The sequence below is a fragment of the Rattus norvegicus genome, chromosome X (assembly GCF_021556685.1).
Source record: "Rattus norvegicus strain SHRSP/BbbUtx chromosome X, alternate assembly SHRSP_T2T, whole genome shotgun sequence".
Classification (NCBI taxonomy): domain Eukaryota; kingdom Metazoa; phylum Chordata; class Mammalia; order Rodentia; family Muridae; genus Rattus; species Rattus norvegicus.
In genome coordinates, this window is record NC_141554.1 from 141,792,559 (window position 1) to 141,819,637 (window position 27,079).

Below are 27,079 nucleotides of genomic sequence, written 5' to 3' on the forward strand. Positions count from 1 at the left end.
CTCTGGGCCCCGGTCCCCGGGGCCCCTCAGCGCAGGGATGGCGCTTTTCACTCCCTGGTCCCTGCCCGCCTTCAGGAATTAGAAGAGGGATAGGCCCTCTGCGCCACCGAGGCTCTGCTTCTCTCTCTTATTGGCTCTAATGACCCGTGGGACCCTCTGGAGCTCAAACTGATTTCTATAACCTGCCGCCTCTTTTTGCCTCCCACGCTTCAGAAATGGGAGCCTCCGAGGGGCCAGCTCTTCCGCATCTTGTCGCTCATTGGGCATTGCGCATGCGCCTTACAGCTGCTCCAATGGGCCTGCGGCCAACGCGCAGGCGTAGTAGCCTCTCTCCGCAAACCGCCTTCAAAGGGGAGGGGCGTATCTAGGGGGGCCCAAAATCTTCCTGCGTGGCATTGGTCCGGGAACCCTGGCGCCCTATTTCGAAAAGAGCCAATAGTTTGGAGACTGAAGCTTCAGTTTTTAGTAGTTTGGACTAATAGTCAAGTAAAAGCGATTTTCACGTTATTTCACTCCAAATTTGTACTCTGACCTTTGTGATCCACAGTCTTTAAAAAAAAAACTTATGTGAAAGTCTGCGTGAGTATGTGCGTGAGCGTGCATGCGTGCATTCCCATGGAGGTCAGAGAGGTCGTTGGATTGCCTGGAGCCGCAGTTGAAGACCATTGTGTGCTGCTAAACATGGGTGCTGGAATTGGAACTCAAGTCCCCAACAACAGCAGCAAGCACCCTTAACCTCTGAACCATATCTTCAGCCCCCCTTATTTGTTAAATTCCTTGGTTGTGTTGGTTTTCTGTTTACCAAGGTTTGATTTTTTTTCCAGATCATCTGCTTCAGCTCCATTAGACAAAAATAAAAGCTTGGTTTTCTTTCCAAGGCTCATGGAGATTCTAGCAATCATAATATGATGCATGTGCCAGCCGGAATTGTTTTAAAAACACATACATGGCTCTTACTACATGCAAGGAAGTATTATAACAACTGAGAAAATATTAAATCATCTAATCTTAACTGCCTGAATATCCCTTCTGAGATACTACATCTTTTCAATCATCCAAACGTACAAAGTATGGGAGATATAATAGTTGTGAAATTGGTTTGAAAATTAGCAAAACAGGGCTAGAGAGATGGCTAGAGAGTGGGTGAGAGCTCTTATCGCTCCTCCAGAAGACCTGAGTTGAGTTCTCAGCATCCCTCTCAAGCAGCTTCTTAAGCTCCTATAAGTGGTTAAGAGCATTTGCTGCTCTTGCAAAGAACAGTTAAGTTTTCACCATCCAAGTCTGGTGGCTCGCAACCACCTTTAATTTCAGCTCAAAGGGATCCAATGTTATATTTTAGCACACACACACACACAGAGAGAGAGAGAGAGAGAGAGAGAGAGAGAGAGAGAGAGACAGAGAGACAGAGAGACAGAGAGACAGAGAGACAGAGATAGAGACAGAGACAATTGGGTGATCTATATTAAAATTATCTTACACAATTGTCATTTTACAACTCAACATTTATGCTTTCTAATTATAAAATGTGAATTGATGTATTTATTTGTTGGTTTTGTGTATATGTGTGCTATGGCCCACATCTGAAGCTAAGAAGATAATTGGAGGAAGCCAATCTACTCTTTTCACCATTTAGGTAGGTCCCATGGGTTGAACTCATGTTGTCAGGCTTCTCAGCAAGCTCCCTTATCCTTGTGATCCATCTTGTACTAGAGTCCTAGAACATTGAGCCAATTTTGTATATATTTTTAATCTCAAAGTTTCAACAATGCTCATTCCTCTTGCTAAATAGTTTCCTTCCCAATACCTACCAAGACATCTTTGTTGATCATATTTACTAGCTCTAGCTGTGACAAGTAAAACAACTGTTAAAATGGTCTCTGAACATATAGTCTTTAGTAGAATGCCTAACTTTTAAGAGTTTAACAATTTAGAAAAAGTTTAAGTATGTGTGAGAAAAAGGGTGCTATTTTGGACATCATTTCTAGGTTTACTTGGGTTTTTTTAAGTTTTATTTGTTTTACAATTATTTATTTTGCATTGTCTTTCTGTGATCATGGACATGCTATAAAGCACACATGGAGGTCAAGAAACAACTTGTGGGAATTGGGACACTCCTTTCACCACATGAGTTCCAGGGACTGAAATCAGTGTGTCAAAGTTGGGCAGTGCCTTTATTCACTGAGCCATCTTGCCAGCCCATTTCCAGGTTTTATATATTATTGATAGAAAATGTCATGCATTGAATGGGTAGCCTCTCAGGGCTACATCCCTGAAGAAAACTGACTCTCGTTCTCCCAACTGCCCTGTTGTGTTCAGCAAGCATTTTTGCTGTAGTCATCCACAACTTTGTCTTTTATAATATTTCCACTTCCTCTTCTGAGATAATCCCTGAGTTTTGGGATACAAAATTGTGATATAAATGTCCCATTTAGGGCTGAACACTGCAATCTATAATTTTCTGTACATTGATCAGTTGTGGATCTCTGGACACCAACATCTGCTACAAGAAAAAGCTTCTCTGATGAGGGTTTAGAGGTGAACTTATCTCGACAGGTATAGTCTTTAAAACTTGGTTTACCACTATACCCTCTTGGCAGAATAATAGCAGTAGGTTCTCCATTAGGACCTATGATCTAGTTCTTCTGTTAATGTTACCAGGCACGAATTTTGTCTTTTGGACTAGGCCTTAAATAGAATCAGAAAGCAGTTGGTTCCTGTCTTTGTTTTCTATTGCTATGAAAAAACACTGTGACCAAGGCAACTTGTAAAAAAATTTAATTGGGATTACAGTTCCAGAGAGTTAGAGTTTATGATGGTGGAGCTACTATATGCTAATAAATTAATGAACTAATCTCCTTGGTGGAGGAGATTTCAAGACAGCTCAATATTTCCTCTGTCACATGGTTATTAGTAATCATTCATATGCTGGTCATATGAGCAAGTCAGAGAAAATGTACAGCTTGAAGAGAAAAGGAGCGCTGGGAAATTTGATGTTGGAGTCAACGCCCTGTGCTCAAAGAGATAAGGAGATCCAGGTGAGGCCTGATCTGTCTTGGGATAAAGTGAGAAGTGACCTCAGGGCAAGATCCTACCCAGATAATCTCAAGACTTTGAAAAGAAAATGCCTAAGAATTTTTCTGTTTCTAAAAAGCAACAACAAACCAAAGCTGTGGTTCAAGGGATTCAGGGTTCACCTTGGCAGTCTTGGCCACACGCTTCTGAACTTAGCGTCATGACAGATGCATGAGTAAAGGGATTATGGAATCATCCTGCACAGTTTAGGAGAACTTCTGAGGCCAAGCATATGTCAAGGAAGTCTTAGCATGGAGACCTTTAAGGGCCATTGCGTAAAGCTAAAAGTAAAGCACGGAATATGTTGGAGACCACAAGATGTTGTAGATGTCAGAAGTCATAGGATGTCTGCCACGGAGAGCTCCATATAAAAAGTTGAATCAGCCTAAGAAAGAAAAGTCTATTGCAGTCATCAAAGTCAGAAGGATAGAGCCATCTAAGGACTTAGAGTTTTCTGCTTTAGTTCAGTATTTTCTCATTATGATACCAATTCCTTCCTTTTAGGATGGTATTGGTTATTCTGTGCCATTGTATGTTAAAAGTATATAATCTGCTTTTTGATTATATATGGGTTGCAATGAAGAGGTTGCCTTGAGTTTCAGAGAGACTTTGACCTTTAGACTATTAAACAGTATTGAGACAGAAAGACTATTGGGACTTTTGAAGTTAGACTAAATGCATTTTGAATTATGATATGACCATGAGCCAATGAAGGATGGGAAGAAGAATGTGACAGTTTGACTGACAATGACTTTGGCTTTTTAAATACTGTAGCCATTCCCAGTGTGCCCTCTGTCTCCTTTCAGATCAAGGTGTGAGCTCTCGGTTCTTCCTGTGGCCGCGTTTTTGTTCTACCATCATTGATGCTAATTCTCTGTAACTATAAGCCCAATTAAATGCTTTCGTTCATAATTTGTCTATATACTGTGGTGTTTGGGCCCAACAATAGTAAAGTAACTAAGACAGTGAAAGTCTTTTGAAGACTCAAAGCCTTCCATTACCTCTAACAAGGGTTACACCTTGTAATCCTTCCCAAATACTTCCACTAACTGAAGACCAAGAATTCAACATTTGATCCTATGAAGACTATTCTCATTCAAACTGCACATGTACAATTCTATTGTACCAGTGAGCATATCTTGCCAGGCAGAACATTACTGTACTCCACATGGTTCTCTGTTGGGTAGAAATAATGATTATATTTCTCTCCTAGTAATCTTCATAGCACCTTTCAGCACTATGAAAACTTGTACCAGATCGACTGCCCCATGTTATTTGATTCTAGTATGTAGTTTTTTTCAAAATTAGGATCTTACCATCAAGTTCTGGAGAGTAAGTAGGAGTGAGCAATGGCAATAGTTTATAATGTTTGAGATTTAGTGTGTGTGTGTGTGTGTGTGTGTGTGTGTGTGTGTGTGTGTGTTTTCATGTGTCTGAGAAGGCCAGAGATATCTGTTCCCTCAGGGCTTAAGCTACAGATAGTTGTGACCAGCCTGATGTCAGTGTTAGGAACTGAACTTAGAGCAGTACAGGCTTTTAACAGCTGAGACTTCTCTCTAGTCCCCATGTCCAGTTTTATTCATACCATCAGTGTCTACCTAATTTTTGTTGCCTTTCATGTGAATCGTTTAAGAGGTATGGGTTATTTGTGGTTGGTGACCAAGGATTTACTTGGCTTGCTCTTGTGGGAGCTAAAGGTTGAAATGTTACTTTAAGGTTGCTGTGACAACCCACCAAATAAAGAGCTGTTTATGACACGTCTGTGGGACAGCTTTATCAGATGAGGCAATTGGCATATGGGCAGCAGACTGGGACATACGAAGAAAAAGATAGTATAAGTTTTAAGGTAAAGGTCCAAGCAAATCATTGATCTGAGACCATGGCCTATTGTAGAAGAGAAACCACTGAGGGCGAGGATACTAATGTGTAGGCAGAGGTGTAAAGAAGTAAGACTAATCTCTTTAAATATTTTTGTTGGCTGTAATAGGGTACTGTGTTTCTTTGGCTTTGTAGTACTTGATCCTTTTGATAGTCTCACCTGAGGATGTACTGGGGCCTGTTTGTGTCTTTATAGGCTTTCAATTTCTAACGTGAAAATCTTCTCTTGAGAAAGAGAATTCTTCTTTTGAGTAATAGAATTAATGTCTTCTCATATAGTCAGTCATTTTCTATTTCTTTGCCATCCCTTTCTTTTTCTATTTTTAAGCATAATGTCTTTTTATTATTTGAGAATTTCATACATATATAAAATGTACTTTTATTATTCTCATACCCTAATCCTTCCCCCAACTCTTTTCATGTCTTCCATACCACTTCAGCTTCCCACCTCCTATCCCCTTCAACTTCACTTTCTTAATTTTTAAAACCTATAGAGTCCAGTTCAGACTCTGGTGTGGGGCCAACCACTAATGTATGGCCAATCTACTAGGGATCACATCCCTAAAGACAATGGACTCTCCCTCAGCCACCAACTGTCAGTAGCTTTTCAGTTAGGAGTAGGTGATTGCTATCCCTTCCCTCCTGCTGGAATGTGGACTGGCTCAATCTTTAGGTAGGCAATCACATCTGCTTAATTTCAAAAGTCTATCAATCCTGTCCTGTCTAGGAAACACTTTCACTCAAGCCCTTCCAAGGTGCTGGTACTTAAAACTGCCACACCTCTTTCCCAATGTTCTTTAAGGCTTGGGTTGAGGGGTACGGTATAGATGTCCACTTTATGTCTGAGCACTTAAAAAACACTTAAATCTCTACATTTGGACCAGTTGCAAGTTTCCACATTAATTGTTGTTCACTGTACAAAAATGTTTCTCTAATGAGAATGGAGAGTACTGATTACATACCAAGAAACCATATTTAATGGGTAGTTTATTTAATTAAATATAGCAAGTTCACCCCTGACATCTATGAGCTCCACAGACATGGGTTCTTGGTCAGAATTACAACATATGGCATGGATTTCCTCTTGCAGAATGGGCCTTAAATCCAATTAGAAAGGAATGGGTAATACCCACAGCATTCATGCCACTATTGTACCCAGGAGCATATCTTGACAGACCAAACATTACTGTGGGTCATACCATTCACAGTTAGGTAAGAGTGTTCATGACTTTTATTTTTTAAACCTTAGCAGTCTATATAGCATGTTCTAGCACTATGAAGCCTACCCAGTGGGCCTGAAGCTTCTCAGTCAGGATCAGCTTCATTCCTCTATGTACTGTGACAGAGGGTGTGGTATTTTCATCAACAGGGTCTTAACATCAAGTTCTGGTAGGAAAGAAGAAGCAATGTGTACAACACCTTTTTTTCATAGAAACATAGTTTCTGTTACATTTTCCTTGTTGTTGCTTCATGTTTGTTTCTTAGTGTTATTGAATTTAGATATTTAAAAACTGTGAAATGCAAAGGTATATGAAATTTTGTCTATTTATTCAAAATACAGTCATTAAAACATATTAACTCCAAGGATATTAATATACAACACGAAAATTAAGATAGAGGCAGAAACTTTTGTTCATAGTTTGGTTACACAGTTTTATCTTGACCTATTCTGTCTTTAAGCACCACACTTTTCCTATAATCTCTGATTACTCATTTTTTTGTTTTTTATTCTTTTTTTAAGATTTATTTATTTATATGTATATGAGTACACTGTAGCTGTCTTCAGACACACCAGAAGAGGGCATCAGATCTCATTACAGATGGTTGTGAGCCACCATGTGGTTGCTGGGAATTGAACTCAGGACCTCTGGAAGAGCGGTCAGTGCTCTTAACCTCTGAGCCATCTCTCCAGCCCTCATTACTCAACTTTAAATAATCATTTTTTTACAAACTTTCCAAATACTCTGGGAATTTTCACAATGCCTTTCAGATCATGAGTGGTAAACCGGATTTTACTGGTTTAATCTTTTGGGATCTGAATGAACTGTTAAAAAGTAGTAGTGCATATGTTTTGCAAGACAACTATGAAGCATAGATTATTTAAATTTGCATGTATGTATTCATATAACAACTTAATAAATATGTATTGAATGCTTATTAGTATAGAAATCCTGTTTAGACAAACATTCAGAGGTGCCTCGTCTATGTTTTTACCTTACCAGAAAGGCACAAGAATCTTGTCTTTGCTACTCAGTAATTGGAATTTGAATAACCTCTCTGATCTTTGGCTTCCTCCTTTGAAATATAGGCATTGCAATGGTGCCTACCTCACAGAATTATTGTAAGCTTTAAATGTGACCACATATTTAAAGTGATTAGGATAGTACCAGGCACATAAGTGCCCAATAAATGGTAGCTATTATTAACCTGTCTTACATCAGGAGTGGAGACTCCAAATCATCCTCATGTCTGGGATTTAGATAATTTAATTCTGCTGAACATAATCAAGTTTTTCTTCTTCTATTCCCAGAATGAATGAAAAATAAGAGATTATGATCTTACATGTCATAACTTTTCACAAACTATCTCAAGACAATTCCATTAGTTTAAACTCACCACTGATTAGCTGAGCAAGGCTGATGACTGAACCAATTGAGACATATGAAAACATTTTATAAACTCTAAAATGATATTCAAATATTACAGCTATTTTAATTTTTAAAAAATCCCATTTCACTAGGTTTATTTACTTTTTTGGCCAATTCTGTTTATGTTTCCTAAAATGTGCAGCTATATATTATTAACATGCTGAAGTTATACCTTAGCAGTGAAGCCTTTTCCTAGTGTCATGCTCTAGGTTCAGTCCCCAGTATTCCCTCCTTATCCACACACACTCAAACACAGAATTAATTGTGGACATGGTGGCTTACGCTGCTAAACACTCTTGAGGCTAAGTAGGAGCATTGCTACAAGTTCAGGATCAGCCTGTGCTACAGGGTAAATCCCCAGTGAAATTGGGCTACAGTGTGAGACACTGTCTCGATAATCAAAGAAACTTCCCCTAATATTACTAGCATGAAGTTAGGATTTTAGCACTGGATAGGAGTCATTACATGATGCTGAACAAGTCTAGATGAAAAGTTAAATGTGAGATGCAGAAGCAATGCTGAAATGAACACAGCATCAATAATACATAAAATGAAACACTGATTTCGATGTATTCTGAGATTTTTGTTTTAAGAAAAAAAATAAGCTTCGCTATGTTATATCTGTAAATCAGCCGAGGACTTGGGCCAACAGTCAGTTCTAATACACTGTAAATATTCATATCAGATTATTGTAAAAAAAATAGTTACAAAACGATGATTTATCTGCACATTTGGTTCACTTGGTAAAGCAATTTATCAAAGCCATAAACACTTAGCATTTTGCTCTTTTCTCTTTCTGGACTTGAGTTGTGCTTTCTAATTACAGAGGTGTAGTTTGTTATAGGAAACACACATGCATGTCATTAAGCAAGTTTGTTGGTTTCAGAAAGGTAAGAGATCAGTCCTGGAAAAACTGAAATATGGGGCAAAAAGCAAAGAATTCTTCATAACACACACCTCTGAACTCTTTCCTGAATGCCATAGTCAGCATGGGAACAGATAAATGACCTTAGCACAGCACTAGGAAGAACACAGAAGAAAGGAGTCATGGACGGACTGTTCCTAGACTGCACATGTGCTACTCTGCTACTCTGGTCTTGAGCCATAAAGGATGGTAATTGCTTTCGTAGATAGTGTGTATCATCTTGTATCATCTGACTTGACAACAGACATTGGTGGAGGCAAAACTGCCCTGTTTCCTCAGGACGGTAAATCTGTAGGGTTTTTTTTTTTTTTTTGACAGTTACTTGTTGCCATGGCTTAGAAAAGGGAGAATTTACTCAGTCATTTGTATTAGTGATTTAGACTTTTTTGGCAATTAGGGGTTCAGGTGAGAACTAGGAGATTTTAAGGGGGTTCTGTCCAGATTTATGTCCATCGGTATAAGGGACACCAGGGCTTCAAAGGTGAGTGGCCCTACTCACCTAATGGCTTCTGCCACAATTTTCTCACTCTTCTGCCATTGGTTATTTTCTTTACAGCGTCTTACCACCAAGACATGTCCTTAAATGAGCAGGAACCAGATACCATCCAAAATTTCCAACTTGGCAGAGGCTTTATCCTCAACACTGATGTGACTCAGGAGACTATGGAAGTGGATTTAGGCCTGGTACCAGCTTCCAGCACCGTAGAAAACATTCACCTTAGAAGATCCACTAGCATCCCTTTGGTCAACGGATTTGGGTGAGCATTATGTACCCGAGGGCAAAGGTGGGGGGTGCTGGATACAATGACATCCAATAGAATTTCCTCCCATATCCCTGGTGTCTAAAGACCCCACCTCAGCCTAGTAGAGGAGAGGGTGTGGATGGGGCAAACTGAGGGGCAGCATTCACCCCATCTTTACCCATCCTTAGCTTAACACATGTCTGAACCTCACCATTCTCTTTTGATGGGTCTATATGGACCCAACTGTAGACACCAGTTGGTGTGGAACACTACATTCTCGAGATTTCACTTTATCCCTCAGCTACTCCTCTGAAGAAGCTGACCAACCCTCCACTCACACTGCTTTTTCATTCTCTCAGCTCACTTGTTACCTTTGTTTGACCTTCACCTCCTGCACACTGAAGATGGAAATTGTTGTCAAGAAAATAAACCTGGACGTTTTTAAATACCTAGCTGTTTTTTTTTTAAATTTAGATCCTACAGAAAGTTGACCTCTTAAATTACGCAATCTCAGTGGGTAATACCCCCCGTGCATGCGCGCATGAAGCACAGGTATACATGTGATATATGAGCAGATAAGCAGCACATAGGTTGTTGTCTTAGTTCTTTCCTATTGCTGGGATAAAGCACCATGACCACGGCAACTTAAAAAGGAAACATTTGAGGCTGGCTGTTTCATATTTGAGAGTCCATGACTATCCTCTCAGGAATCGTGCCAGCAGCCAGGCAAGCCTGACACTGGAGCAGAGCTGAAAGCTCACATGGAGACATTCCCCAAAGCAGAATGAAAGAGACACTGGGGATTGCTCCAGCCTTGACACCTCAAAACTGGCCTGCAGCAACACATCTCCTTCAACAAAGCAGTATCTCTTAGTCCTCCCCAAACAATCCCACCAACTAGGTACTAAGTGTCCAAACTAGTAGCCTGTGGGGCCATGCTCATTCAAACCATCACAAGGTCATTAAAGTTTTCTCTCAGGGCTGGAAAGATAGTTCAATGGGTAAACTGCTTGGTACACAGACATGAAGATCTGAGTTCAGATCTCCAGAGCCCACAATAAAAGCCAGGCTTGGCACTTAGACCCTGTAATGCTAGCTAGCACTTAGGGTCCATAAACAGGTAGATCCCAGGGACTTGCTAGCCAAGCAGACAGATTAGCTTAAATGATAAGCTTTGTAGCTTTAATTCTTACTAGATAAATTGCCATTAACTCAATTTTCTATACAAATGTTACTTCATGCAATAAGACCTTGAGTGATGGAATTTATCTCAAATTGCATATTGATATTAAATAAAACCCTTTAATCCTGTGCATGACAAAGGAGACTATGGAGAAATACCCCCCCTCTCTTTGTGTATGTGTGTGTGTGTGTGTGTGTGTGTGTGTGTGTGTGTGTGTGTGTGTGTGTGTGTGTGTGTTGGTGTTGGATATCTTGCTCTATCTCTCTCCACTTTGCTTTTTAAAACAGGGCCTCTCACTGAATTGGGAGCTCGCCATTTCACTTAGCCAAAACTTTTGACCTTGGTATTTTTACTAATAAATGATGTTCATAAAGCATGGCAGGATGTTTGACTTGTTTGTTTTGAGAGTCCCAGGAATGAAAACTAGAGCCTGTAACATACTAGGTAAACTCAATACCACTGAACAATTTCCTCAGCCCAGGAAATTCGCTTCTGTAAATAATGCTTCCAGAAAGATATACTTTTCTATAAACAGAATTCGATGCAAAATTAGACAATCACTTGGAATCCATGTGGCAGTGTTGAGCAAACTGAAGATAGAATTGTTCACTGTTAGGTGTAGCTTAGAGAGTAGGAGGACACTAAGAATTTGAGGCATGAGTAAAGGAATATAGTGCATATGCAACTGGAAATCTAAGACAGGGAAATGAATTTGACTAAGGCTCAGTACGGTCCTGCTTTAGACCAATTGTCCCTTCAGAGTAAGACTCTGACTTCACCCTAGTTCATAAATATGCCATAAACAACAAAAAGTCCTCACGTAAGCAAGTCTCTGACTTCGTGCATGTCAGACGTGATTCTTATGGTGTGTCAAATGCTTTGGTAGCTGAGTGAGGTGTCTCATACTTGTATTCCCACACTTGGAAGGCTGGGGCAGAAGGATCCTCATGAGTTCTTTATACCTTCAATCTCCACTTACTTAATTTCTAATGTCAAAACTTTGGGCAGAGTGTTACAGAACAGGCTGTGTTTAAACTGATGATCTATTCCCTCCACCACCTAAGTGTTGGGATTAGAGATAAACACCCCCATACCCAGCAGATAAGGTAGTTTTTCAACACTACACTTAAGGTGGCTTTTCAATACTATATTGGAAAGTAAGGTTTTTAAATAACCTCTTTTCTGGCCCTTATTTTAAAGCTTAGACGGTCGGAGAGGGGAATGACTCCCCAGCAGAGTACTCACCTAGCATGTATGAGAACCTGGGATCGACTGCCAGGATTACACACAGGCAAACGAAAACACAAACCTACCCAAGCTGCAAAGTGAGGCCAAACCAGCCCAGGCAACTCAGGGAATAGAAAGAGGGCTGAAAATAGAGCTCAACAGTAGATCCCTTGGCTAGCATGTTCTAGGTACTGGGTTCAATCCCACAATCTAAGTATAATAATAAATAATTAAACTTGTGGTCAATAATATTTAAAAGAATTAATTACTATTAATTGTACATATTTGTTGGCTACAAAATCATTCAATATTTGTGGATGATATGTAATAATCAAATCAAGGTAGTTGCTATTTGTATTTCCTTAAAAATTTTAAGTTTAGATTAACACAAATAATTGCATTTTCAGACTATATATATGTATATGTATATATGTATGTATATTATGTGTGTGTGCTGGTCAAATAAGACTAATATTCTGCACTCTTGGCTACTTTGTGTCTGTAGCCTCTAAGCTCCTCTCTTGTAGTTGGTTCAAAACTACAGACTAGGTGGTTGTGAACTCTGCTCACTTCACTGTGCTATACCCGGCAAAAGAAAAACAGAGAATCTATGTTTATGTCTACATTTTGTTCGGAAATTCTCCTAGCCCCTGAAATCCTGAAGTCTGTAGCCAGAGTGTGGAGGGCTTTGAAAGTCATAATAAAGACCTGAGTGTGGCAGATAATAGCCACTGGAAATTGTGAGCTAGAGAGCAAGCTGTTCTTTAGGAAGGTGACCCTGGCAGTCTGCTAAATAGCTTGGAATAGGGAAAGAACAGAGGTGAGGAGGCCAAAGAGACTATTGTGCAGTTTGTGTATAAGGAAAAATGTTTTGAAGTGTTTTTGGCTACAATCCTAAAAAAGAATAAGATGGATAGAAAATAGAGTTTATGGGTACGGCGTAAAAGACACTTGATTGGATATAAACAGCAAGCAGGAAGTGTTACAGTTTTTGTTTTTTTGGTTTTTGTTTTCTTTTTTGGGGGGGAGAGAGAGGCAGAGAGACAGAGACAGACAGACAGACAGACAGACAGACAGACAGACAGACAGAGACTGAGACAGAGACAGAGAAGGTTTCATGTAGGTTCAAATTCAGTATGTAGCTGAGACTGGCATTGGATTACTGATTCTTACTGATTCTCCTGCCTTTACTTCCCAAGTGCTGGGATTATAGGCATGTATTACCAGTCCTGGCTAAAGACTAAATTATTTGTAGTCAGTGGAGAAACCTGGATAAAGAGTACATGGGAACCATCTGTATTCTTTTGTGACTTCTTTGGAGTTAAACTGAAAAGCTATGATAAAAAAGAAACATAAAAAGTAAAAGATGACTTCTTCGGGGTGACAGGGTCAAATAGGATTGAGGCCACCTGTGAAGGCAACAGTCAAGCTGGGAACATAGGCTCCATTTTCAGTGGGCAGTAGTTGGCTGCTCAACTTGTCTGCTCTTGTTTGCAGTGTGGGAATGTGGCCCGGGGTTGAACAAACTTGCAAATTTTCTATTGAAGACAGAGATATTGAGTCTGGATTTTTTCATGTGAAATCTTTTAGAGTACACAATGAATTTAAAACCATTTTAATACCCTAGGGCAAAGTTTACCTGCAGACAATGGCAGACCCTGTGAGCCCTGCTATTGGTTATGGTTCTTTTTTGGAACAGTTCAGATATTAAGAGAGAATTTGTGCTTGTACATTGTAGCACTGATCATAAAATTAAATCAGTTACAGGTTTACACACACACACACACACACACACACACAAATGACATATTTCCAAGGTTACAGTAAATTATGCTTATTCTCAGGAGAACAATTAGAGGTAAAATGGCATCTCTGAGAAATTCTTACCTTACAAGGAAACTTGTTTAAGCTTAGCTGAATAAGTCCCTTCTCTCCTCTCTCTCTCTCTCTCTCTCTCTCTCTCTCTCTCTCTCTCTCTCTCTCTCTCTCTTCTCTCTCTCTCTCTCTCTCTCTCTCTCTCTCTCTCTCTCTCTCTCTCTCTGTGTGTGTGTGTGTGTGTGTGAACATCTGCACAGCTATCTCCACCAAGATGTCATTTACAGTCATAGTGTTCCTCTTTAATTATAAGATATACTTGTTTAAAACATTGGTAATGGACTTTATATAGCAAAATGTTTTCTTTTGTCTTAGTGATAATTCACAGGGACTCCTTCTTAACCCCACAAGAATGAGAAGGAACAGCTCACCATTTGCGAATCAGCATAGTTTGGTAAGAAAATGCTTACTATCCCTAAGTAAGACACACCTCTTGGTCTTCAGTGGTGGCTCTCAGACTTGAGTGTAGAATATGGAAGGCTAGATCTCACCCTGCAAAGTTTGTGACTTACAATGTCTAGGATGAAGCCCGAGAATGTACCAGAATGTTCTAGAAAATTTTGGCTTTGAGAAACAACTTCTCTCAACATTACTAAGGGAAAGCAAACACATTCAATATACTTATATTATATAAAAATATATTGGGCTGGAGAGATGGCTCAGCGGTTAAGAGCACTGGCTGCTCTTCCAGAGGTCCTGAGTTCAATTCCCAGCAACCACATGGTGGCTCACAACCATCTGTCATGGGATCTGATGCCCTCTTCTGGTGTGTCTGAAGACAGCGACAGTGTACTCACATACATAAAATAAATAAATCTTTAAAAAAAAATATAATTATTTTTCTGCAGCTGCAACTGAATTAGCTTTTAAATTCCTTATGTAAATCCATCTAGTTTCCACCTCAGGCTCTCTTAAAAGTTGTTTTTAGTCCTTTTTAGTTCAACTTCTCTCTCACATTCATCTGAGATTGTAGTTAAAAATTCCAATTTGTGGTGTTACCATACAATCTCTAAATTATAACTCCTTTTCTGATAATTAAAGCTAGGAAAATAGAAAACATTCTTATAGGTCACTAAGTCAAAAGAATAAATGATTCATCATATAAAAAAATTCTAGATGATGTAAATTGTTGTTCACACAACACTCAATGAGCTATTTTAGGGAAGCTGTGAGCCATTCAGTGCATTCACCCTGTGTTTGAATCACCCTCTCTCTAGTTTCAACAAGTGCATATCTTTGTCTCACTGATGGAATGGTGGGCGGCCTTTTAGTATTCCACCCTGGACTAATCTATGAAGGGCCTTTGTCATGCTAAGGAAGTTCCCGGCTACTCCCACCTGTTTGAATTGTTGTACTTTTTCTGCATCATTTGAAATAATTGTGTGTTCTTCCCCTTTGTGCTATTAATAGGGTATCTTATGCAGATTATCTCATATTGAATCACCTTGAGATTCCTGGGATAAATCTTCTGTCATTAGTCTACAGTTTTCTTTTCCCCCTTCCCCCTCCCCCTACAGTTTTCTTGTGATAGTTCTACTGGTTGGGGTATCTCAGGAATGCTAGCCTCATAAAACATTGGCAAGCTAGTGATTCTTCTTTGCTTTTCCTAGACCCCTAATGCCCCATCCCCCCTCTCATCTCCTCTTCCCTTTCCTCCACATATGCCTTCGTCACTTACCTCCTCTTCCTTGCTCTTTTGCTCTCTCCTACCCTTCTTCTCTTTTCACTCTTCCTTTCCTCGTCCTCTTCTGCATCCTAAAACCTCCTATTCCCCTCCTCATTTCCTTTCTCCTCACTTTCCTTCCTGGTCTCCACTCTTCACCCTCCTCTCCTTCCAATGCCCATCCACTCTCCTTCCTCTCACTTTTCCTTCCTTTCTAGCCTACCTCCTCTCTTCCTCATCCCATCCCTTCTCCATGTTCCTCTCCTTTCTGCTTCTTCCCCTCATCTCCTCTCCCCACTTCTCCATTCCCCCTCCTCTTTTCCAGTCCCCAACCCACCCCTCCTGTTCTCTCTCTCTCTGCCCCCCTGTTCTTCCCAATTCTACACTCCCTGATCTTCTACATCCTCCCCTTTCTCCTCCTTCATCCTTTTATCTCTCCTCCTTCCTTCCCTTTCCTCTCTTTGCTTTCCCATTCTCTAGTACACCTCTCCTCCCCCTCTTTCTCCCTTTTTCGTTCACTCTCCTGTCCCCATTTTCCCTCCCCTTTTCTCTGGCCCCATCCCATCTCCTCCTTTTCCTCCACCTTTCCTCATTTTTCTCTTGATTTCTTCCTTCCCCTCACCATCTCCCTTTCTGTCATCCTCTCTCCCATCTCCCTTGTTTTTCCCACTCAACTTCTCCCTCCTTTCCCTTCTCCTCCGTATACCCTCCTCCCCTTCTCCTCTCCTCCCTGGCTCCCTCTCTTTCTGCTCCTCAACCTCTCCCCCCTGCTTCTCCATACCTCTTCCACTCTGCTTCTTCTTTTCCCTTCCCCTTTCCCTGATTCTCCTCACCTTTTCCCCTCATCCCCTTTGTCTTTCTCTCCCCTACCCACTTCTACCCTACACCTCTTGTCTTTTCTCTTTCCCCTCCACTCCGCTCTATTTCTTCTTTCTACTCTCTTCTCTCCCCCCTCGCTCTTCCTATCTCCCCTCATCTTCTCCCCTTCCCTCCCCTTCTGCTTCCTTCCCTTTCTACTTCCCTAGTCTCTTAGTCTCCAGAGTCTGTCATCCTGCGACCCTAGGACTGAGGAAGGGCAGAACTGACTCTGAAAGTTTTTCTTTGACCTTAAGATTCTTGTGCAATGGGATACACCCACACACATACACAAATAACAAATTAACAATTAACCATTGAAGAAATAGAGGCCATGAATTTGAAAGAGAGTAAGGGCATATATGAGAAAAATTGGAGGGAAGAAGGGAAAGAGAAAAACAATGTAATTATATTTTAATTTCCAAAAAGAAAATATTTAAAAAATTACGAAAAAGGAAAAAAGCGTATTTGGTGAGCTAGAAGTAAAATATGTGGAGACAAGAGCATATGAACAGCTTTGGAAAGAGTACTCTGTAGGTAGAACGCCTGGAAGGTGGGAAGACATGGGAACCAGTAGACTTAGCATAAGATCTTATAGATTGAGGTGTGGTAGCACATGCCTGGAATTCCAGTTTGTCGGTGCCTAAAGTAGAAAGATTGGGAGTTTAAGGGCAAACTGGGATCTATAGCAAGGTCAAGCTGAATTATACTGTAAGATTTTGTCTTAAAACACACACACATGCATGCATGCATACATGCACACATACTTCTAACCAACAAAACGACAACACAGGACCTTTTTGTTGCATTGCACTCTAAATATTCTATATCTTATTTTATGCTCAATGAGAAATCATTGAAAAGTTCTATGATCAAATTCGCAATTAAAAACCTCACCCTGGGGGCTGGGTGGTGGTACACACCTTTAATTCCTGCAATGGGGAAGCAGATCCAGGTGGGTCTCTGAATTCCAAGCAGGCTTGGTCTACAGAGCAAATTCCAGGACAACTAAGGCTCCAAAGGCAAACTGTCTCAACACAACAAACAGACAAACCAAAATTCTCCTGGGGGCTGGATAGAGATAGCTTGGAGGTTAAGAGAACTTGCTGCTCTTTCAGAGGATTGAAGTTCCTAGTACCCATATTTCATTCCCAACACAACTCCTGTTCTTGGGGGTCTAACATCTTCTGGCCTCAAATGGGGAACTATACTGACATGCACAAGCACACACACACACACACACACACACACACACACACACACACACACACAGAGAGAGAGAGAGAGAGACAGAGAGACAGAGAGACAGAGAGAGACAGAGACAGAGAGACAGGGAGAGAGAGAGAGAGAGAGAGAGAGAGGTTGGAGGTATAGAGTGCTAGCCCAGCACATACATAGCCCTCAGTTTGATCCTCAGCACCCTATAAACTGGGTATCATGATTCCTACCTGGAATCACAAAGCTTGGGAGGTGAAGCAGAAAGATCAGAAGCTCCAAGTCTTCAGTCATGTGCTCAGCAAGTTCAATGCTAGTGCAGACTGCATGAGATTCTTCCTCAAAATAAGTAACATATATTAAAAAAATGTTTAAATTACCTTGCCTTTAGACTCAAAGGTAGAGTAGAAGGCAGCAAAGATAGATGGGAGCATATCTAGCATCTTCAATAGGAGGGCACTTCTATAGTAACTATGGCAAGCTGGTTGATGGTGAGGCTCGAGAGATGTCTCAGTGGTTAAGAGCACTTGCTGTCTGGCAGAGGACCTGGGTTTAGTTGGGAAATCAATTTCATTGCAGAAAAGTGTGAGATTCAATGAAGACAGATTGGATTCTGTTGAAGGATGGAAAGTAAGGACACAAATAACACTGACTGGGTAGTGGTGGCATATGCCTTTAAGCCCTGCCCTTGGGCGGCAAAGGCAAGCAGATCTGTAAGTTCAAGGCCAGTTTGCTCTATGGGGTGAGTTCTAAGACAACCAAGGCTGCACAGAGAAACTGTCTCTAAAAACCAAACCAATCAAACAAACAAACAAATAACTCTATGCATATGAACTCAGTTCAACTGTTTGGGGTCAAATTACCTTTTCTAAGCCTTAATTACATCATCTATAAGATGAGAATATGACAACATTGACATTATAGGCTTTCTGATAATTACATCGAACTTAACAAAGCATTTTGCATAGCACTCGCACATACTGAAAAGTCAATAAGTATTAGACGGTGTTTGTGTTTACAAGGGTGCATGTATAGGTGCATGTACTAGTGTGTATACATAATTGGGGAGGGCAATGTTTGATATCAGTTGCCTTCCTCAATCCTTCTTCACCCTCTTTATGGGAGACATGATCTCTTGCTGAACCTGGAGCTCACCAAGTCAGTTAGAATGGCTGACAAGCATGTTCCAGGGATCTCTCTGCCTCTGTCTTTCCAGCTCTGGGATGACAGGTGCACACTATCACTCCGGACTCTAGCCACCATGTGGTCGCTGGGAATTGAACTCAGGACCTCTGGAAGAGCAGTGAGTGCTCTTAACTGCTGAGCCATCTCTCCAGCCCATCACTCCGGACTCTAATGCACAGGCTAAGGAACTGTACTCATGCTTCTATAGAAAATACTACAAATTGATCCATCTTTTCAGTCCCAAGATGTTTTTACTGGTTTACTGGTAGTGTGTGTAGACAGTCACCATGTGGCCAACATTTTAATGCAAATCCGTAGGGATTATAGATTCTTAATTTACATAAGGTTCAGCTTAATATAATGTGCATTTAAAATAAACCATCGTATATAATGGATCCTCATTGCAAAGAATTAAAGTCATCTAACTTATTTAATGATGGGGATTTCAAGGCTGATGGATTTAGCTTGCTATGATAACACAAGGCATATGTTTTTATTGTGTCAAGGTATCAATTCATTATTAGTATAAGACATATGCAAGTATATGTTTACATTAGTACAGAAATGCTGTTATCTAAGAGAATGACATGATTAATTACAGGGCTATAGGCAGAAGCAGCAAAATCCAATTAGAAGAGGCTTAGCCTATAAGATGTCAGATGATAGAAGAGGTTCCAGGATTGGCTAATTCAATCGTTCAGTGATGTCATTAGAGACCACATTCCTTCCATCTCTGCACTCTCCTTTCCTCAGTAGTCTCACTAACAATCTATATCTCCAGCACTTAGACCCTGGCTCAAGATTGTATATAACAAAGGGTTGGGGATTTAGCTCAGTGGTAGAGCGCTTGCCTAGGAAGCGCAAGGCCCTGGGTTCGGTCCCCAGCTCCGAAAAAAAAAAAAGGAAAAAGAAAAAAAAAAAGAAAAGATTGTATATAACATGATCATATATGTGTTTATCAAACTGTTCTTAGTAGCTGTCTCTGGAACATACCATCAAAAGACAAATTTAACTTCTACTTTCTACATTTCTATAGTATCTAAATGTTTTATCTGCCTTTTCCCAGACTCTCACAACCCTATTCTTTCCATGTTCATGGATTCTCACTATGTAGCCTAAGATGGCTTCCAACTTGTGATCCTTCTGCCTCTGCCTCACTAATTTTTTTATTTCCTCTGATAAAACATAGGTCTAATGTGTGACTAGACATTTTGTAGAGACCTTCAAACTTTGGGGTTGCGGATTTAGCTCAGTGGTATTGCGCTTGCCTAGGAAGCGCAAGGCCCTCGGTTCGGTCCCCAGCTCCGGAAAAAAAAAAAAAAAAAAAAGAACAACAAACTTTGGTCATAGACCTAAAATCTCCTGGTTTCACAGTATAACAAACCCTTTGTGAAATGAGCATGATTTTCTAATCATCCTATCCATTTTCTTCTTCTTTTCTTTTTTCCCATTTTTGTCTTCAAACTTGAGATCTTTGGGCAAATGTTGGAATTGCAGGCTTGTGCTACAAGAGAGGACTCAAACATTTTAACTATATGATCCTTAATACCTATCTGATCATCAGCTTTATACATTGGTGGCCACAAGTTCCAAATCGGTTTATGCCCCCTTAATAGCAAGTGCACCATGCCATTTCTACCAGCATTCTGTGTTCTGTCTATCCAGCCTACATTACTTCCTGTACAAGCTGTCTTGAGTCATCATTTCTGGAACCAGGCAGAGTGATCTTAAGCATAGCCCACAAACAATCCTTCCTTCAGGATTATCTAAGCATTTCATCTGTGACAACTGTAATAGGAAATGGGTTAAAAATCGTGAAACTAGAATATTTCTAAATTAATTAATTTTTAAAATATCCATTCACTTTAGGTTTTATTTTCCATCTATATTTCTTATTTCCATGTATAGGATGAACTCAAAGTCAAGACCCTGCCCCAACCTCTAGAGTGCTGGGATTCATAGGCCATCATATCCAGCTGTGCTTTTCAGAAAACAAATCCAGACTTCCTTAATTTCTCCAGTGAAATGCACTCTTTGGGAATGAGTTTTAACTAGCACATCCTCCAATCCCTTCCCCCTCCACTTCCCTTAAACATCCATAAGCATGCACATACTCCGCCCTCCTGACCTCATTTCTTGGCACTGGAACTCTTGCTTCCTTCCAAGGACTAGGAGAAAAAGACACAGTAAGAATTTACACAAAAGACACTCCGGAAGTCAATCAATATCTCAGATAATGACTGAAAACTGAACTTAGAGCCCTGAGCATGCTAACCAAGACTTCTTAACCACTGAGCTTCACAGCCCAGTTCTGTTCCGACTTCTGTTCCACATAAGAAAACACAAAGCACTTTCCTTGCCAACATCACCAGCAGTTTCTTTGAGGGAAACTTGCTCCCACCCCGCCCCGCTGGAAGTAAGAAAATCTCTGGTTTTCCACTACTAAAAGAAGCTGCCAATCAAATAATTGAGCTACATGTATCCAATTTAAAAGTCTTCCAGTGGCTTATGGTTCTGTAAGTCTACTTTAGTCCCACTCAACACAGTGGGATTCATTTCAGTCGCACTGTCCTCTCATGATTTCCTGGACAACATTTTCCAATAGGAAATTTTAGATCTTTGTCTCAAACAAAACTGTCTCTTCACCACCTATTTGGTATCAATTTAAAATATGCAATTGAAAAAATTTGCATAATGACTTTAGAACATTTTGCCACCTCACTCACTCAATCACTCACACATACTAACATGTAATGAAAACTCAGCTAATGCAAAGTTTTCTAAATAGAAAATATGTATATATTTACGTTCATGTTACCACAACTTTTCAATTTGATTATAAATATCATAAACATTAATGTTTCACTCTATATATTGAGAACTGTGTTATAATTTGAATTACAAAAACATGACTGTGTGTAAGCTTTTTGTAAAATTGGGCATCAGGAAACTAGCAAATGGGCCACTAAGATGACTGAGGAGGTAAAAACCAGGCTTAACAGTGCATGCATATAATCTCAGCACTCAGAAAGCAGAAGGTAAATCTCTGCGAGGTCAAGGCCAGCCTGATCCCTTTAATAAGTTCCAGGCTACCTAGTGAGAACTATTTCCAAAAATCTGTCTCGGTCTCTGCCTCTCTGGTCTCTTTGTCTCTCTGTGTCTCTCCTCCTCTGTATGTCTCTCTTTTTCTTCCACACACACACACAAACACACACACACACACACACACACACACACACACACACACACACACACACACACACACTAACAATGTTGTTGAAACATCAGGCCAAAACCAAGACTAAAAAAGACTGGCCCTCTGGCTAGAAACTATAGCCTGCTCAGAGCTGACCCTCTGCTCATGTTCATCCCAAAGCCAATAAGGAGTGCTTCTGGATATAACCTGCTGCTTGCTCCTGTCCTGTATTTACCGGACTCAATCATTTTTCTGCACATAAAAATCTGAGTGCAACTTATAAACTCTCCATCTTCTTAAACTCTTTTGGCATCAGAGCCTTGTCTTCTTTCCCTCCCTTCCTGGATGCACAACGGGTTAGTAGTCTTACCTAAAATAGAGCAAACACTTTCACATTTCTGTGGGCTATGCTACCAAATTCCTAACTCCACAAGGCCCAACTCAAATCAAATACTACCTTAAGCCGTTCTCCCTGTCTCCTACTCTGCTGCACATCCTCTCACCTTTGTGTGTTCTCTTATCCCATTCTGCTTCCCTTACATTTGACATTTACTTCTTGTCTCTTTTTGTTCTTTTTGTGTGTGTAAATGTTTTTTGATGTATGTGTTTTTTAAACATTTACTTTACTTTTTTAAGTGTGTGTGTGCCTGTGTGTGTGTGTGTGTGTGTGTGCGTGTGTGTGCACATGTTTGTGAATACTCAAGGGGTTCAGAAAACAGTGTTGAATCCCCTGGATCTGGAGTTGCAGGCAGTTGTGAACCATATATCCTGGGTGCTGGGAACTGAACTCAGGTCCTCAGCAAGAGCAGTGCACACTCATGACTGCTGAACTCTCTCTCCTGTCTCATTCTAAATGACTCTATTTGAAGAAAGTATTTGCACTGGGTAAGACTTTATTTTCTTCACTCCAAAAGAAAACAGCACGATGGGAACAAACTTTGTTTCAGATGGAGTTCTATATTTCCCCAGGGTCCTACTGTGTGTTCCAGGTTATTCTGAAACTCGCATCCTCCTGCTTTAGGTGCCGAGTTGGTGATGCAGGTGTACATCATCATGGCCAATAGTCCTTGTGGTTTTGTTTTTTGTTTGTTTGTTTGTTTGTTTGTTTGTAGTATTTGCTTCCATTGTTGGTTTCCTAAAGGAATCATAAGGTTAATATCTATAGCTTATAAGCTGCTGTTTTAATCTCTTCTCTTTCTTTCCGATAAGAAACACAACTCCTTAAATATAATAAGGGTATGACAAATACTAAAATGTATGAGTTAGCCATACTTGTACAATGGAGCACTATGGTGAAACAGTGATGCTAATCTTCACATGTAATTTCGGTGGGAACTCAAAAGAGTTCCCTTTAAAAGAAAAAATTCTTGGTGAGACAGGGTTTCTCTGTATAGCCCTGGCTGTCCTGGAACTCACTCTGTAGATCAGGCTAGCCTTGAACTCAGAGATCCTCCTGCCTCTACCTCCCAAGTGCTGGGACTAAAGGGATGTGCCACCACATCTGGTATCACCAGAAATTTCTATGTTTTGAATTTGCAATTCATATATGACTGTTGTGTTGTCGTTTTTAACACTGTTCTTCCAGCTTTGGACAAATTACCACTAAGTGAAGTAATGTGCTCCTGCAAAGGTCACATGGTAACATTTGAAAACCTAGTAAAACATGAAATCATCTTTCATAAAAGCATACATTTATTTGACACGTATTCATCTTCCCTCTTTTTCTTGGCCACAGTATGCCTATGATTTTCCACTTTGAGCCTTCGGCTGATCTCATCATTCCAACCCATTCCTGTCATCCCAAGACCCCTTTTTAACATTTAGACCACGGACAATTTTTTTAGATCCTTCTTCTTTCACACGAAGCTTTCCCCACATACTGCTGCTACCTTTTTCTCTCACCTTTCACAGCACACAGAACCCGTTCATCTTAAAGACCGATAAGATTTAGGAATGCTGACAAGCCTATACTTTCTTTTCTATTGAGAACAAAGGCTAAATTCCAAAATTTAAATTACAATTCAATTTCAGCCACTTTTCATCTAATTTATTTTCTGCCAACTCCTCCCAGTATGTTTTCAATACCTTAAGCTTGTCTGGGTCTTAGACACGGACCTCGACCTGACTTGTTTTCCCAGTCACTGGAATACCTTCTGTACACAGTAAGAATTCCTACCCCAGGCTGCAGTGTTGCTGCAGTGGTTAAGAGCAGTTGCTTCTCTTGCCCCCACATGGGGGCTTGCAGCTTCTGACCTTGAAGGGCACCAGGCACACGTGTAGACTCATATACACATGCAGATGAAACATTCAGACAGAAGTAATAAATCTAAAGACAAAAAGAATTTCTGTCTACTCTGTGAGGCTCTGACACTTACCTGGCCTTATTTATTGTTGTTGTTTGTTTGAGAGCCTCCGGTCCTAGCAAGTGCTGGAACACATAGTAGGTTCTCACTAAGTATTTTTTAAGTGCTCCACTTAATATATGTTCTTAATATATGCATACATATACTTAATATATGTATATGTACATATATTGTCTACATACTTAATATATGTTATTACTATATAATGAGGCTGGGTTGTAGCTCAGTGGTAGGACACATGTCTATCTTACACAAAACCTTAGGTTTGAGTCTCCAGCACTACAGATAAAATCAGAATGTGAAAGCCAGATATGATAAATTCAGTCGCAAGCATTTCAGGAAACAGCCAGGCTTGTTATCTAGTCTAGATAAATTCCTAGGGTAATTTAAGCTTTGTGTCCATACTTAGCTTTAAATCCCCTCATTGTTTCATTCTCCTCTTACACGGGCTTTCATAAGCTTTGAGACAAGACAAAAAAGGAGAAAGTAGCTCTGAAAAAGAGAAAGGACCTAGGCAACAAGTATCTTAGCAACGAAGAGGAAAATGTTGTAAACTACTTGAAAGTGTTTGCCTTAAGTCAACCCATATTATGAAAATTAGTTGTCACCGGCAACCTTCTAAGATATTTGATGAAATTATTCTGTTCATGTTTTCTTTGTATGTGAGGCAGCCTGGCTGCTGATTTAATAACTGTTTGAGCTTTTTGCTCTGGTAACACCTCTCAGTAAGCTTTAGTGCTTGGCTAAAACCTGCAGGAAAACTGAGGTCTAGTATCTTAGGAAAGGAAAGTTGGGGATGGGGCTGGATGGGGTAGTGTACTTGAGATCCAGGCATGCAGGAGTGGAGGGGCTTCCCTGTATAAGGAATTTGAGGCCAGCCTGGTCTACATGAGACTCTATGTCAAAAACAGATTAACTTCAGAGGTAAATAAAACATTGTATTGATGATTTGTCTCGTGTTTCTTCTGTTACCAAGTGTAATTTATTCATTTATTCGTTTATTTTTGATTTTGGTTGTGGTTTTCTGAGACAGTTTCTCTGTATAGCTCTAGCTATCCTGAAATTCTCTATATAAACCAACCTGGCCTTGAACTCACAGAGATCCACCCACCTTTGCCCCTCCAAGTACTGGCATTAAAGGCATGTGCCACTGTTGCCAAAACCCAATTTTAGTTTTGGAAGCTTTGAAGTTAGCAGATGCCATTGCTGCTGTACACTCAATAAGTATTTTAGACAGTATAACATAACTTCCTATTTTAAATTATTAATCAAAAACATTACCATAAATCTGACTCATATTTCAATTTTTAGTTGTTTCTACCTTCCCGCAGTCGTACATCTGCCAACCGGATTTTCCAAATCAAACAGGTTAGATAATTTTCAAAATTAAGTTGCCCATTTTAAATTAAGTTTGTGTGGATTTATTTATTTATTGGAATGTGTGTATGCATGCATAAGTGTGTGTGTTTGTGTGTGTGTGTGTTTGTGTGTGTGTTTGTGTGTGTGTGTGTTTGTGTGTGTGTGTTTGTGTGTGTGTGTGTTTGTGTGTGTGTGTGTTTGTGTGTGTGTGTGTGTGTGTGTTTGTGTGTGTGTGTTTGTGTGTGTGTGTGTGTGTGTGTGTGTGTGGGTGTGTGTGTGCATGCCATGGCATGTGTGTGACTATCAGAAGACAACATGTAGAACCTAATAGTCTCCTTCCTCTTTGTACTTCCTGACAATCAAATAGGTCATCATCAGGAGGCTTGGAGCCAAGCATCTTCCACCAATGCACCAGCTCACCAGCCCCACTATTACTATTGTTGTTGTTATTATTATTATCATTATCATTATCATTATTGTTATTATATCTGTTTTTATAATGCATTACTACTTTTTTTGGGGGAAAGTAGCTACGGTGTGGGAAAAAATAATAAATAAAAAACAAAGTTTTCTTTAAGCTAAAAAGAAGAGCAACATGTAAGTGTGTCAGATAAATCAAGGACAAAGAAATAATAATGTGGAGCACTTTGTAGGGTAACAAAGAGAGACAGACACTTGTATAAAGGTTTGTTTATAAGGAAACAATGTAGCTCTTCCATAGCCTGGAGAATTACAATAAAGTGCATTTTAGTGGAAATCTGAAACTCCCAACCCAAGTGCAATTTCGTAGAACAGTAGTCGATTGGCACTTGGTTTACTATGTTTTCCCTGCCTTCTAGGAAGAAGGGATGGATATAGCCATCAGAGAAGCAATGCATGAACGGTGAGCACTATACCTTCAGTTACTATTTTCATCATTTGTATATTCAGTTTCATGTTTTCCTTCAGATGGGCTGACTACTGTATTAATTTCTCTTCTTCAGGGACATGCACACTGCAATGCAGATAAGTCAGAGTTGGGAAGAGTGTCTAAATCTGGTACAGTATTCACATTTTATTTTATTTTATTTTTTTTATTAACTTGAGTATTTCTTATATACATTTCGAGTGTTATTCCCTTTCCCGGTTTCCGGGCAAACATCCCCCTCCCCCCTCCCCTTCCTTATGGGTGTTCCCCTCCCAACCCTCCCCCCATTGCCGCCCTCCCCCCATAGACTAGTTCACTGTGGGTTCAGTCTTAGCAGGACCCAGGGCTTCCCCTTCCACTGGTGCTCTTACTAGGATATTCATTGCTACCTATGGGGTCAGAGTCCAGGGTCAGTCCATGTATAGTCTTTAGGTAGTGGCTTAGTCCCTGGAAGCTCTGGTTGCTTGGCATTGTTGTACTTTTGGGGTCTCGAGCCCCTTCAAGCTCTTCCAGTTCTTTCTCTGATTCCTTCAATAGGGGACCTATTCTCAGTTCAGTGGTTTGCTGCTGGCATTCGCCTCTATATTTGCTGTATTCTGGCTGTGTCTCTCAGGAGCGATCTACATCCGGCTCCTGTCGGTCTGCACTTCTTTGCTTCATCCATCTTGTCTAATTGGGTGGCTGTATATGTATGGGCCACATGTGGGGCAGGCTCTGAATGGGTGTTCCTTCAGTCTCTGTTTTAATCTTTGCCTCTCCCTTCCCTGCCAAGGGTATTCTTTTTC

At 40.3% G+C, this 27,079-nt stretch overlaps 1 protein-coding gene across 13 annotated transcripts in view; it reads left to right on the plus strand.

Annotated features, from left to right (window-relative positions):
* Positions 1 to 4,823: 4,823 nt before the first annotated feature.
* Pabir3 (PABIR family member 3) overlaps positions 4,824 to 27,079 on the plus strand; it is a 63,634-nt gene continuing 41,378 nt past the window's right edge. For 9 of the 13 annotated variants that reach the window (NR_197332.1, NR_197334.1, NR_197333.1 and 6 more), the window contains exons 1-6: positions 4,848 to 4,918; positions 9,080 to 9,281; positions 13,867 to 13,945; positions 25,340 to 25,396; positions 26,227 to 26,270; positions 26,371 to 26,425. Coding sequence is in view for 5 of the 13 variants with exons in the window: in NM_001433117.1 (NP_001420046.1) it covers positions 9,097 to 9,281; positions 13,867 to 13,945; positions 25,340 to 25,396; positions 26,227 to 26,270; positions 26,371 to 26,425 (420 nt within the window). In the remaining 8 variants the exon portion in view is untranslated. Of the gene's footprint in view, positions 5,019 to 9,079; positions 9,282 to 13,866; positions 13,946 to 25,339; positions 25,397 to 26,226; positions 26,271 to 26,370; positions 26,426 to 27,079 lie in introns of all 13 variants that reach the window. The other 4 variants (NM_001433118.1, NM_001433116.1, NM_001433120.1 and 1 more) reach the window with 4 other exon arrangements.